This window comes from Mizuhopecten yessoensis, unplaced genomic scaffold (genome assembly GCF_002113885.1).
Source record: "Mizuhopecten yessoensis strain PY_sf001 unplaced genomic scaffold, ASM211388v2 scaffold716047, whole genome shotgun sequence".
Taxonomy (NCBI): domain Eukaryota; kingdom Metazoa; phylum Mollusca; class Bivalvia; order Pectinida; family Pectinidae; genus Mizuhopecten; species Mizuhopecten yessoensis.
The window spans coordinates 8752-20897 of record NW_018479921.1 but is presented as its reverse complement, the minus strand read 5'-3'; the positions used below and the strand labels follow the sequence as shown (position 1 = coordinate 20897).

The 12146-nt window shown below is 39.9% G+C and overlaps 1 protein-coding gene across 2 annotated transcripts in view; it reads left to right on the top strand.

Moving 5' to 3' along the window:
* Positions 1-6011, top strand: part of LOC110441590 (dachshund homolog 1-like) — a 95451-nt gene extending 89440 nt beyond the window's left edge. For both annotated transcript variants that reach the window (XM_021484782.1, XM_021484781.1), the window contains exons 7-10: positions 465-548; positions 1227-1382; positions 1802-1876; positions 2483-6011. In XM_021484782.1, coding sequence (XP_021340457.1) covers positions 465-548; positions 1227-1382; positions 1802-1876; positions 2483-2586 — 419 coding nt within the window. In that variant the 3' untranslated portion in view covers positions 2587-6011. The remainder of the gene's footprint in view (positions 1-464; positions 549-1226; positions 1383-1801; positions 1877-2482) is intronic.
* Positions 6012-12146: the final 6135 nt, after the last annotated feature.

Genomic DNA, 12146 nt, shown 5'->3' with positions numbered 1-12146 from the left:
GGGTAGGAGCGTTAAGATATAGCTCTTTCCTTCTGCTGTGTCGGAGACCTGTGGTAACAGCAGTATAAAAACACCTTCCACACTGATTGTGCTGTTGAGCAAGATAAGCTATTTCTTGCATAACAAAAATTAATTGTATTTTAAGCAACTATTTTTTCGAAAACCAGTCAAAATAATTGGTTAGGAGATGAAAATGTATGCTTCGATTATGGAAGGTATATATAACATGTTGAACAGTTTTCATTTCAGAAAAAGCTTGTGTCTTATATTATGCTTTACAGGAAAATCTTTTGTCTTAAATTGTTCTTTAATGGAAAGTCTTGTTTTCTTTAATTGTACTTTATGGGAAAATCGTGTGTCTTAAATTGTTCTTTACTGGAAAGTCTTGTGTCTTAAGTAGTACTTTACAGGAAAATCTTTTATCTGATATTGTGATTTACAATAATCTCCCCTTGTTTTTACAGCTGAGCTTAAGATGGAGTTGATCAGAGAGAAAGAAGTCCGTGAGAGTTTGGAGAAGCAGCTGTCTGCTGAGCAGAGAAGCAAAGGTGTGATATTAGCTACTAATAAAAAACCTATTTTCACTGAATACTGTACATATAGAAACCTCTCTAAGTCAGATACTGTACATACAAAACCTCTCTTAGTGAGACACTGTACATACAGAAACCTCTCTTAGTCAGATACTGCCCATACAAAAATCTCTATTAGTCAGACACTGTGCATACAGAAACCTCTATTAGTCAGATACTATACATACAGAAACCTCTATTAGTCAGACATTGTTCATACAGAAACCTCTATTGGTCAGACACTGTACATACAGAAATTGCTATAAGTTAGATACTGCACATGCAGAAACTTCTTTAATCAAATACCTTCTTTACATAAAGAACCTTTGGAAACCAGATAAATCTTAGTATTAACAGAAACCTGTCAAAAGTGAGTGGAAAATGTCTCTATACAAACAGAAACCTCTCAAATCAGACACTGTGTCCGCAGAAAGATATTTTTCTATTCAATAGCCTTTCTAAACCAAACATTGATACAATTTATTTTTTATCAGAATATTTTTGTTCAGATATTTAAACATAAAGCTTAGTACAATGTAATTTATGTTTGGTTTTTGAAATATTTTTAAAGAAATATGAATAAATTTCCTTTCTGTATGCATGCAAAAATTTCTATCAGACATTCATCATTTCTCCTTTTCATTTTTTTTATAGTTGCACTTCTTAAGAGGATAAAGAGAGAAAAGAGGATACGAAGGAAAATTCAGGAACAACAGATGATGGAAATCTCATTAGAGCAGCAGGCTAAAGCATCACACAGCCCCCACACAGCCAGTGTTCCAAGTCCTGACTCTGTAAAAAACAACAATGGTGAGTGTTTGCCTCTGACCAAAGATCTTGTTCCCAACCACAGCCCCAAAGATCTCCTCCCCAACCACAGCCCCAAAGATCTCCTCCCCAACCACAGCCCCAGAAATCTCATTCCGAACCACAGCCCCAAAAATCTCCTCCCCAACCACAGCCCAAAAGATCTCCTCCCCAACCACAGCCCCAGAAATCTCATTCCCAACCACAGCCCCAGAAATCTCATTCCCATACTGATGGCTGCTGAAACTGTGGACCAACCTTATTCTGGATTCCCCATCCCCACTCTCAACTAGATACATCCTTCAACTCCCTACTAGGGTCTCCATCTCTCTCCTTTGTATTGTACACTCTGAAATGCTTATTAGCAGAGATGAATGCATCATTGTTATGAAAAATACGATAAACAGTTTTTTCTTTTCAAGAATCTGCAAGTGAGAAGGAAGTTGAGAAGGAGATGCAGAGTGAGGCTATCGAAAGGCGAATGAGCTGTAACTCAGGTCAGTACAAGTCAAGGTCACTCAAGGCCATGCAAGGTCATGAAGAGAGTCATGATCATCATTAGAAGACAATTTTATCAAGGCATATTCCAAGAAAATAGTCTCCTTTCTTGTAATTGTAATCCATAATAAAAGAAGAAAATAAAGATGATGCAGGTTTAAAATATTATTTTTTACTTAATATGCAGGAGTATCCAGATTTAGGAAGGCGATACAAATTCAGTCTCACTTAATGTTCCTCAGATTTAGACTATGTGACAGCCTTCTCAAATAAATGTGAATGCAACATTTCAAATTATTATTTGTTGAAATGGCAGGCATGGAAACTGAAATCACTCCTATGTGATGTTGTCACAGAATTCTCAACCAGAGGGTAGGATCTTGGTTTGTCGGGGACGAAGCTGTGTCAATTTTTGTTAAAATATTGGATGCCTAGATTGAGATTTCTCTGTTTATGCCACATAGAGGTGATCAACTCATTTAAGAAATTCAGAGTTGCTCCATTATCTAACTGGTCAGATTAGTTCAGATTTTGTTCTGAACTTTATTAACTCAGGTCAACAGTGTGAATACAAAGTTGAATATTCTGTAAATTTTTCATTCCAGAATCCCAAGAGCGGTCGAGCCACCTGTTTGAGAACTACCTTTCACACAGCAGCAATAGCACCAACAGGTTTCCATACCTACCCATGGTGAAGGATGTACAATAGGCCTGTGATACCCACAGACCTCCATACTTTTTTCTTACCATAATGGAATAAATGATCTCAAACGGATAGATGAGTGGGAAAATGTGAAGAACGAATGTATTTTAATGTTGTAAGGGATTTTTATTATGTAAAGATCTGCCATTTGTAAAATAGACATTTTGTTGAATTACGCAATGAAAACCTAGTATTCCATTCTATCTAGGAATGACATGGTATGGAGAGCTACACTGCCTCGGTGTCTGTTGGTATGATGTTACAGGTATCTTTGTCAGACATATTCAAAGATACACAACCAATCAAAATCTTGAACAGGAACTTCAAGGAGCAATATGATTGGATATTTCAGAAATGTTGGTTCAACCAATCAGAAACCTTGACAGAAGTCTTTGTACAGATATGTAGAATCTGATTGGTCAATCTATTTGTTGTGTAAGATGTTTTAGTTAAAATTTGAATAAATCAAAGTGTCTATATGTTAAGTCAATGTATTTGATCTAGAAGATTTTTCTACTCAATATTAGTTACTATTATCAGTGTATCTTCTGTTGTTGTCCATGTGCTTGTTACATAGAAACAAAGACATCAATGTTTCTCCCCATATCAGTTGACTGAAATATAATATGAACTATTTATGGGTGTATATATGTATATTGATATGTCACAAGTAAACCTTTATTCATTGTGCCATTTTGTTTTGAAAATCCAATGATGTGAAAACAGTTCAGAACATCATTTAAACCTTTTTTTCTGTATATGCAATACATTATTGTAATAGAAAATAAAACATGAAATAACTCAGAGGATCTATAAAACGTAGGTAGTATGGCATAAGAGCCTGAAATCAGATAATGATTAAGATATTTTCAAACATATTTTTGTGTAAAGATAGTTGATACTAAAATCTTAAACATAACATTTAAAAGTCCAGATTCTGATATTTCAATAAAATGGTTTGCATTTGTAGATATTTTCAGTTTAAATGCAAGGATGAAATTACAAAGATCACTTATTTGGTATTAGGAACTCGTGTAAAGTTTTTATTTGTCAAGTATTTTTTACCTGTGCTTGGTGTCATTTTTAGCATGTAGACCTCTGATCACACGTTATTTACCCCCTGTTCCCATATCTCAAGTAAAAAAAAAAGTCTTATGTGATAGAATTATTATTATTTGTCATGGTTATTTTTCATACCAAGAGAGTTTATGAAAAAATTGTAAGATGTTAGCAAATGGTTTGTATTAAATTTGTTGTCTCGAGGCACAAGTGTAGTGTTTTGCATTTTAAATATTCGTGGCTCACGTTTAGCTTATCATTGGTTCATTTGTTGTCCTGGGATACATTTCTGTAGAGATTGTCCTATTGAATCCACTAGAGGTGGATCTCTGTGACTAGGACATAGTTGTCATATAAATTGTATATTGTAATTTAAGCACTCTTGATCCCTCTACTGAGGCTACAGTCTGACCCGTTCACCATACTGAAGCTGTTGACTGATCATTCATCTAAACCTGGATTATTTCTAGGATGTTAAAAACACTTACTGTTTGCAGTAATGATTATTTTATAAACATTCATCACACTTGTTAAATTATTTTGACAGGGTAATGTTTCTTTATGGCAATATCACTTTTTTCCAAAAGTAAACAACGCAATACATCTACCTGTATTTTTATCTTTATTTTTGTCATTCACCAATTTTACGACTTTCATCTGATATCTACTTTAAAGCAGAAAAAGATATTTTTTTGTTTTTTGTTTACAAAGTGTCATAATCCTGGTACTTGTTATTTACGTATCTACATTTCTTGTTCTATTTGTTTATGAGAGATTGATGAAGACCTTTATTGAAATCCTTAATCTGTAGATAACAGAAGTTAAAATTAGTACCATTGAGATAGTTATGTTTGTGTGGAGACTAACGACATCTGACTCTGCTATAACTGACTTGGGTTGGCAATTCCTCCAGGTTTATCCTGTTCTATCGTACCACACTTACATTTTTATGTACTTTTTGTGTTTAATGCGATTGATTTTAGTGCAATAAAGCAATGATATGCCTCTTTCCCCCTAACACTACAGGAACATCTAGACCTCAGTATGTAGGTACACGAGAGAGACCCTCACTAAGCTTGTATGTATTAGGGTATGTGTTAGGGGTATGTAGGTACACGAGAGAGACCCTCACTAAGCTTGCATGTATTAGGGTAGGTGTTAGGGGTATGCAGGCAATATATACATATACTACATGTTACAAATAAAACATACAACTGACTAGTCCCACAGCCATGTCCCAGTCCATCAGCACCCTCCTTCCACCCCTCCCCCTTTACCCCGGCCAGTCCTAACACAGTCTATCTCTGTAACAAACACAGGTATAAAGGCAGATTACTCACCTATTCTAAAGTGAACACCTTTGATGTGGCTGAAATAGGCACATTATTTGTTATACTTACATAATAAAGAAAATTTGGAAGAACTTGGTTGCCATGGAACAATATAATATCTAATTTTACAATAAAAGATATCAGAAAGTATTTTATCTGAAATTCAGATGTTCAAATATATAACTGAGTTGACAATCTATGTATCTATACAATAGCAGTTTTTTATATTGTTGCATTCTGCTATGTTTTGAAATACAATGTAATAAGTTGTATTACAATGTTCTTGCCAAGTCCAATGATTGGTGGTCAATACATTGGTCAGTGTAGTGATGTGTCTGAAGCTGGTGCAATACATTGTGTGCTTAATGTAACATGTGAAAGTAAGACACATCTTAAGTTAGGGACAGGATATGTCTTACATGTGAAAGTAAGACACATCTTATGTAGGGACAGGGTATGTCCTACATGTGAAAGTAAGACACATCTTACGGAGATGCTGGATATGTCTTACATGTTAAAGTTAGACACACCTGAAGGAGATGTCTTAGATGTTAAAGTAAGACACATCTGAAGGAGATGCTGGAGATGTCTTAGATGTGAAAGTAAGACATGTCTTATTTAGGTCCAGGATATGTCTCAAATGCTTGTCAAATGTTGATGTAAACACTCACGTCTTAATTTTGAGCAAGATATGTCTAACATTGAATTAAAACAGACATGCTAATATGTGTGTTTATTGAAAAGTTGGAATAAGGAATATTTTCATGTCAGTATAGTAAAACATGTAGTAAAACATGTCTTAATTAAATATTGATGACACAGTAAAGATACGTATAATATTTTAACCTGAGACACCTGTTTGGATTTGTCGGAGAGGTACAATATCCGTAGTGTACACTCGTTGGTAGTAGATATTGTTTTCAGCAGCCTGTCCCTTTGTCATTTGTACAGCTCCCCTCACTGTTAACTTACTGTACAGATGCTACATTCCTTACTTGTGTCCATGAGCCAGTGAATAAAAATATCCTTTGTAGAAACAAATTATGGTGTCTTGTCATGTTTTATTGTTTTCACTTAACCTTACAACATTGCATGCTTGCCAAGTGTCCGTATTTTGGAGGACAACTTTCAATTTTCCACTCTCGTTTTTGACTTTTGATTTCAGCAAAACTTCCTTTATCTGGCATTTTGCTCAAATTTAATCAAATCATTGTATAAAACTGCTCAAACTATGTTATTTTGTATTACTAATTTCTCACATAGGGTAATCTTAAGTACTTCTTGGAAGTTTTCAGGTGTTAAAAGCGGTTTAAATTAAAATTGAAAGGTTGGTAAGTATGCAGTTGCTTTATAATTACCACAAGCGATGTGTTAGCTAGGATGGCGGCACTTTAGCAGATTATCTCCCTTTGGTATTAAAAAGGGAATCAGTTTCAGTAATTTTCGTGATCACTATGACAATCAACAGTTAGATTCAGATTAAGTTTGGAATTGTATCGTTTCTGCGATTGTTTACAGATCAAAAAGAAGTTTGAATCATTTGTTAGTGAAATGAACTATTTTCATTTAAATTTTGGTATTGTCACAAATTCCGTGGTATTGTGTTTACTCCTAGGACGAGCTTCATGACATATTATATAAAGTTTGATTTGTGAAAACATGACTGCTAGCGAAACTTTTCTCTGTCTATAGGAGACTAATAACCAGCAAGATGATAAGGCAGGGTTATGGGGTAAATTCACATTTTCAACATCCTAACGGTCAAAGGTATTGATGAGGATTTTGTATTTTACGTTAGCACTGGTCAACCTTAGGCCATGGCAGTGGATACACAGAGAAGCTATATCGGACAAGATAACAATACAACATTTCAAAATTATTACAATCAGGGTAGCTGGTAGATTTGAGCTGTTCCTGAAGGTGAGGGCAGAGATGATGTAGTCACCACAACAGTTGTCTTTTACAACAATGAGGTGGAGATCTTCGCTATGTTAAAGGGGCGCTTTCTCCTGATGCTTGACGGCCACTGTAGAACAGGGACTTCCAACGGAACAATGGACGGACGTTGTAGACCAAGAACCTCCTAACTCTAGATGGATGTTGTGGACCAGGAACCTCCTAACACTAGATGGATGTTGTGGACCAGGGACCTCCTAACTCTAGATGGATGTTGTGGACCAGGGACCTCCTATCTCTAGATGGATGTTGTGGACTAGGGACCTCCTATCTCTAGAGGGATGTTGTGGACCAAGGACCTCCTAACACTAGATGGATGTTGTGGACTAGGGACCTCCTATCTATAGATGGATGTTGTGGACCAGGGACCTGCTGACTGTAGATGGATGTTGTGGACCAGGGACCTCCTATCTCTAGATGGATGTTGTGGACCATGGACCTCCTAACTCTAGATGGATGTTGTGGACTAGGGACCTCCTATCTCTAGATGGATGTTGTGGACCAGGGACCTCCTAACACTAGATGGATGTTGTGGACTAGGGACCTCCTATCTCTAGATGGATGTTGTGGACCAGGGACCTCCTAACTCTAGATGGATGTTGTGGACTAGGGACCTCCTAACTCTAGATGGATGTTGTGGACTAGGGACCTCCTAACTCTAGATGGATGTTGTGGACTAGGGACCTCCTAACTCTAGATGGATGTTGTGGACTAGGGACCTCCTAACTCTAGATGGATGTTGTGGACCAGGGACCTCCTAACTCTAGATGGATGTTGTGGACTAGGGACCTCCTAACTCTAGATGGATGTTGTGGACTAGGGACCTCCTAACTCTAGATGGATGTTGTGGACTAGGGACCTCCTAACTCTAGATGGATGTTGTGGACTAGGGACCTCCTAACTCTAGATGGATGTTGTGGACTAGGGACCTCCTAACTCTAGATGGATGTTGTGGACCAGGGACCTCCTAACTCTAGATGGATGTTGTGGACTAGGGACCTCCTAACTCTAGATGGATGTTGTGGACTAGGGACCTCCTAACTCTAGATGGATGTTGTGGACTAGGGACCTCCTAACTCTAGATGGATGTTGTGGACTAGGGACCTCCTAACTCTAGATGGATGTTGTGGACTAGGGACCTCCTAACTCTAGATGGATGTTGTGGACTAGGGACCTCCTAACTCTAGATGGATGTTGTGGACTAGGGACCTCCTAACTCTAGATGGATGTTGTGGACCAGGGACCTCCTAACTCTAGATGGATGTTGTGGACTAGGGACCTCCTAACTCTAGATGGATGTTGTGGACCAGGGACCTCCTATCTCTAGATTGATGTTGTGGACTAGGGACCTCCTAACACTAGATGGATGTTGTGGACTAGGGACCTCCTAACTCTAGATGGATGTTGTGGACCAGGGACCTCCTAACTCTAGATGGATGTTGTGGACTAGGGACCTCCTAACTCTAGATGGATGTTGTGGACTAGGGACCTCCTAACTCTAGATGGATGTTGTGGACCAGGGACCTCCTAACTCTAGATGGATGTTGTGGACTAGGGACCTCCTAACACTAGATGGATGTTGTGGACTAGGGACCTCCTAACTCTAGATGGATGTTGTGGACCAGGGACCTCCTAACTCTAGATGGATGTTGTGGACTAGGGACCTCCTAACTCTAGATGGATGTTGTGGACTAGGGACCTCCTAACTCTAGATGGATGTTGTGGACTAGGGACCTCCTAACTCTAGATGGATGTTGTGGACTAGGGACCTCCTAACTCTAGATGGATGTTGTGGACCAGGGACCTCCTAACTCTAGATGGATGTTGTGGACTAGGGACCTCCTAACACTAGATGGATGTTGTGGACTAGGGACCTCCTAACTCTAGATGGATGTTGTGGACCAGGGACCTCCTAACTCTAGATGGATGTTGTGGACTAGGGACCTCCTAACTCTAGATGGATGTTGTGGACTAGGGACCTCCTAACTCTAGATGGATGTTGTGGACTAGGGACCTCCTAACTCTAGATGGATGTTGTGGACCAGGGACCTCCTAACTCTAGATGGATGTTGTGGACTAGGGACCTCCTAACACTAGATGGATGTTGTGGACTAGGGACCTCCTAACTCTAGATGGATGTTGTGGACCAGGGACCTCCTAACTCTAGATGGATGTTGTGGACTAGGGACCTCCTAACTCTAGATGGATGTTGTGGACTAGGGACCTCCTAACTCTAGATGGATGTTGTGGACCAAGGACCTCCGAACACTAGATGGATGTTGTTGACTAGGGACCTCCTAACTCTAGATGGATGTTGTGGACTAGGGACCTCCTATCTCTAGATGGATGTTGTGGACCAGGGACCTCCTATCTCTAGATTGATGTTGTGGACTAGGGACCTCCTAACTCTAGATGGATGTTGTGGACCATGGACCTCCGAACACTAGATGGATGAGGTGGACTAGGGACCTCCTATCTCTAGATGGATGTTGTGGACCAGAGACCTCCTTACTATAGATGGATGTTGTGGACCAGGGACCTCCTAACTCTAGATGGATGTTGTGGACCAGGGACCTCCTATCTCCAGATGGATGATGTGGTCTAGGGACCTCTTATCTCTAGATGGATGTTGTGGACCAGGGACCTCCTATCTCTAGATGGATGTTGTGGACCAGGGACCTCCTATCTCTAGATGGATGTTGCAAACCAGGGACCTCCTATCTCTAGATGGATGATGTGGTCTAGGGACCTCTTATCTCTAGATGGATGTTGTGGACCAGGGACCTCCTATCTCTAGATGGATGTTGTGGACCTGGGACCTCTTATCTCTAGATGGATGTTGTGGACTAGGGACCTCCTATCTCCAGATGGATGATGTGGTTTAGGGACCTCTTATCTCTAGATGGATGTTGTGGACTAGGGACCTCCTATCTCTAGATGGATGTTGTGGACCAGGGACCTCCTATCTCTAGATGGATGTTGTGGACCTGGGACCTCCTAGCTCTAGATGGATGTTGCGGACCAGGGACCTCCTAGCTCTAGATGGATGTTGTGGACCTGGGACCTCCTATCTCTAGATGGATGTTGTGGACCAGGGACCTCCTGACCCGAGATGGATGTTGTGGACCAGGGCCCTCCTATCTCTAGATAGATGTTGTGGACCAGGGACCCTGTCAACGCTTGGCGAATGATGTAAAAGAAAACATGGGATACTGAGGTGTAAATCAGTGGAAATAGGACAGAGTACGAGTCGAGTAAAGATTTCCACAGAGACCAGTGAAATAACTCTTTGTTGGTATGAACTAGTTATTGAACAATGGGCAAAACAAGCCCCTATATATTGTATTAAGAAATAATAAACTTAGAGGGCACCTGTTTTTAATATTCATCATAAATACATTGTTTATTTAATTTGTGTTTCATGGAAACAGACTGATACCTAAACGAGCTTTATTATAATATCTATATCAAAGAAACAAACTTCTAAAAGTACTATTCCATCCGACCAACCTCAAGCAATCCCGTTGTAGAAACCCAGAGTAACCGCAAAGAATTCTGATCCACATGGTGCCAGCTCGCATCAATGAACTACTGGGGTTAGCTGGTTAAATAATTGGCTTGAAACAAGTATCGCCAGAACAAATGATTCACTATTACAGAAAACAATGATTTGAATGACGACATTAATAGATAGCGGGCCTTTGACCACCCACTTGTTAGGTTAGTATAAGCTGGCCTTATTGCGCTGTAAGGTAAAGTAAGAGCATGCTACACATATGGTAAGAGTCAGTTAGTTAAATTATGTTTATTTTATTTGAATGAATAAAAGCACGTTCATTTGATGACCTCCGATGATAACAGACATTTTATCTATGATTTATATACAAGTTCGTCACGTACAAACAAATTATTGAATGACGGTAGAAAGTATTAAAGGTTTATAAAACAGACCTACAACTTGTGTTCCTGTCCAGGTCCAGAAGTTGATTCGTAACAGTATCAACCTTCAATATATGTATTAATATTAGACAGAACATCACATATTGTTAATATATGGTTATAAATAAAGAGTAACATGGATCGACACAATTTTTAACATTTGCTGATATTTTTGTAATGAGAAAAGTTTTGTTGTTAAAGCGTTCATGTTCACAGTGGTCTCGTTGACAATTTTATAGACGCCTATCGATGAGAAAACTATCTTATATACAACAAAGGTGTTAAAGTAACAACGTAAACCACGTATAGAATGTATACCACAGTGTCAGCACATCACGACAAACTCGGTAACGGGAACCGAGGGCGCTATACTATTTAAAGGACAGACAACTCGCAATCGAGAACACACCAAGACAGCAGGACCGACAACGGGAACCCTGTAGATACCAAGACAACAGGACCGACAACGGGAACCCTGTAGCCAAGACAACAGGTCCGACAACGGGAACCCTGTAGATACCAAGACAACATGTCCGACAACAGGAACCCTGTAGATACCAAGATAGCAGGACCGACAACGGTAACCCTGTAGATACCAAGACAACAGGACCGACAACGGGAACCCTGTAGCCAAGACAACAGGTCCGACAACGGGAACCCTGTGGATACCAAGACAGCAGGACCAACATCGGGAACCCTGTAGAAACCAAGACAACAGGACCGACACGTATAGAATGTATACCACAGTGTCAGCACATCACGACAAACTCGGTAACGGGAACCGAGGGCGCTATACTATTTAAAGGACAGACATCTCGCAATCGAGAACACACCAAGACAGCAGGACCGACAACGGGATCCCTGTAGATACCAAGACAGCAGGACCAACATCGGGAACTCGTAAATACCAAGACAGCAGGACCAACATCGGGAACTCGTAAATACCAAGACAGCAGGACCAACATCGGGAACTCGTAAATACCAAGACAGCAGGACCAACATCGGGAACTCGTAAATACCAAGACAGCAGGACCAACATCGGGAACTCGTAAATACCAAGACAGCAGGACCAACATCGGGAACCTTGTAGATACCAAGACAGCAGGACCGACAACGGGAACCCTGTAGAAACCAAGACAACAGGACCGACACGTATAGAATGTATACCACAGTGTCAGCACATCACGACAAACTCGGTAACGGGAACCGAGGGCGCTATACTATTTAAAGGACAGACATCTCGCAATCGAGAACACACCAAGACAGCAGGACCGACAACGG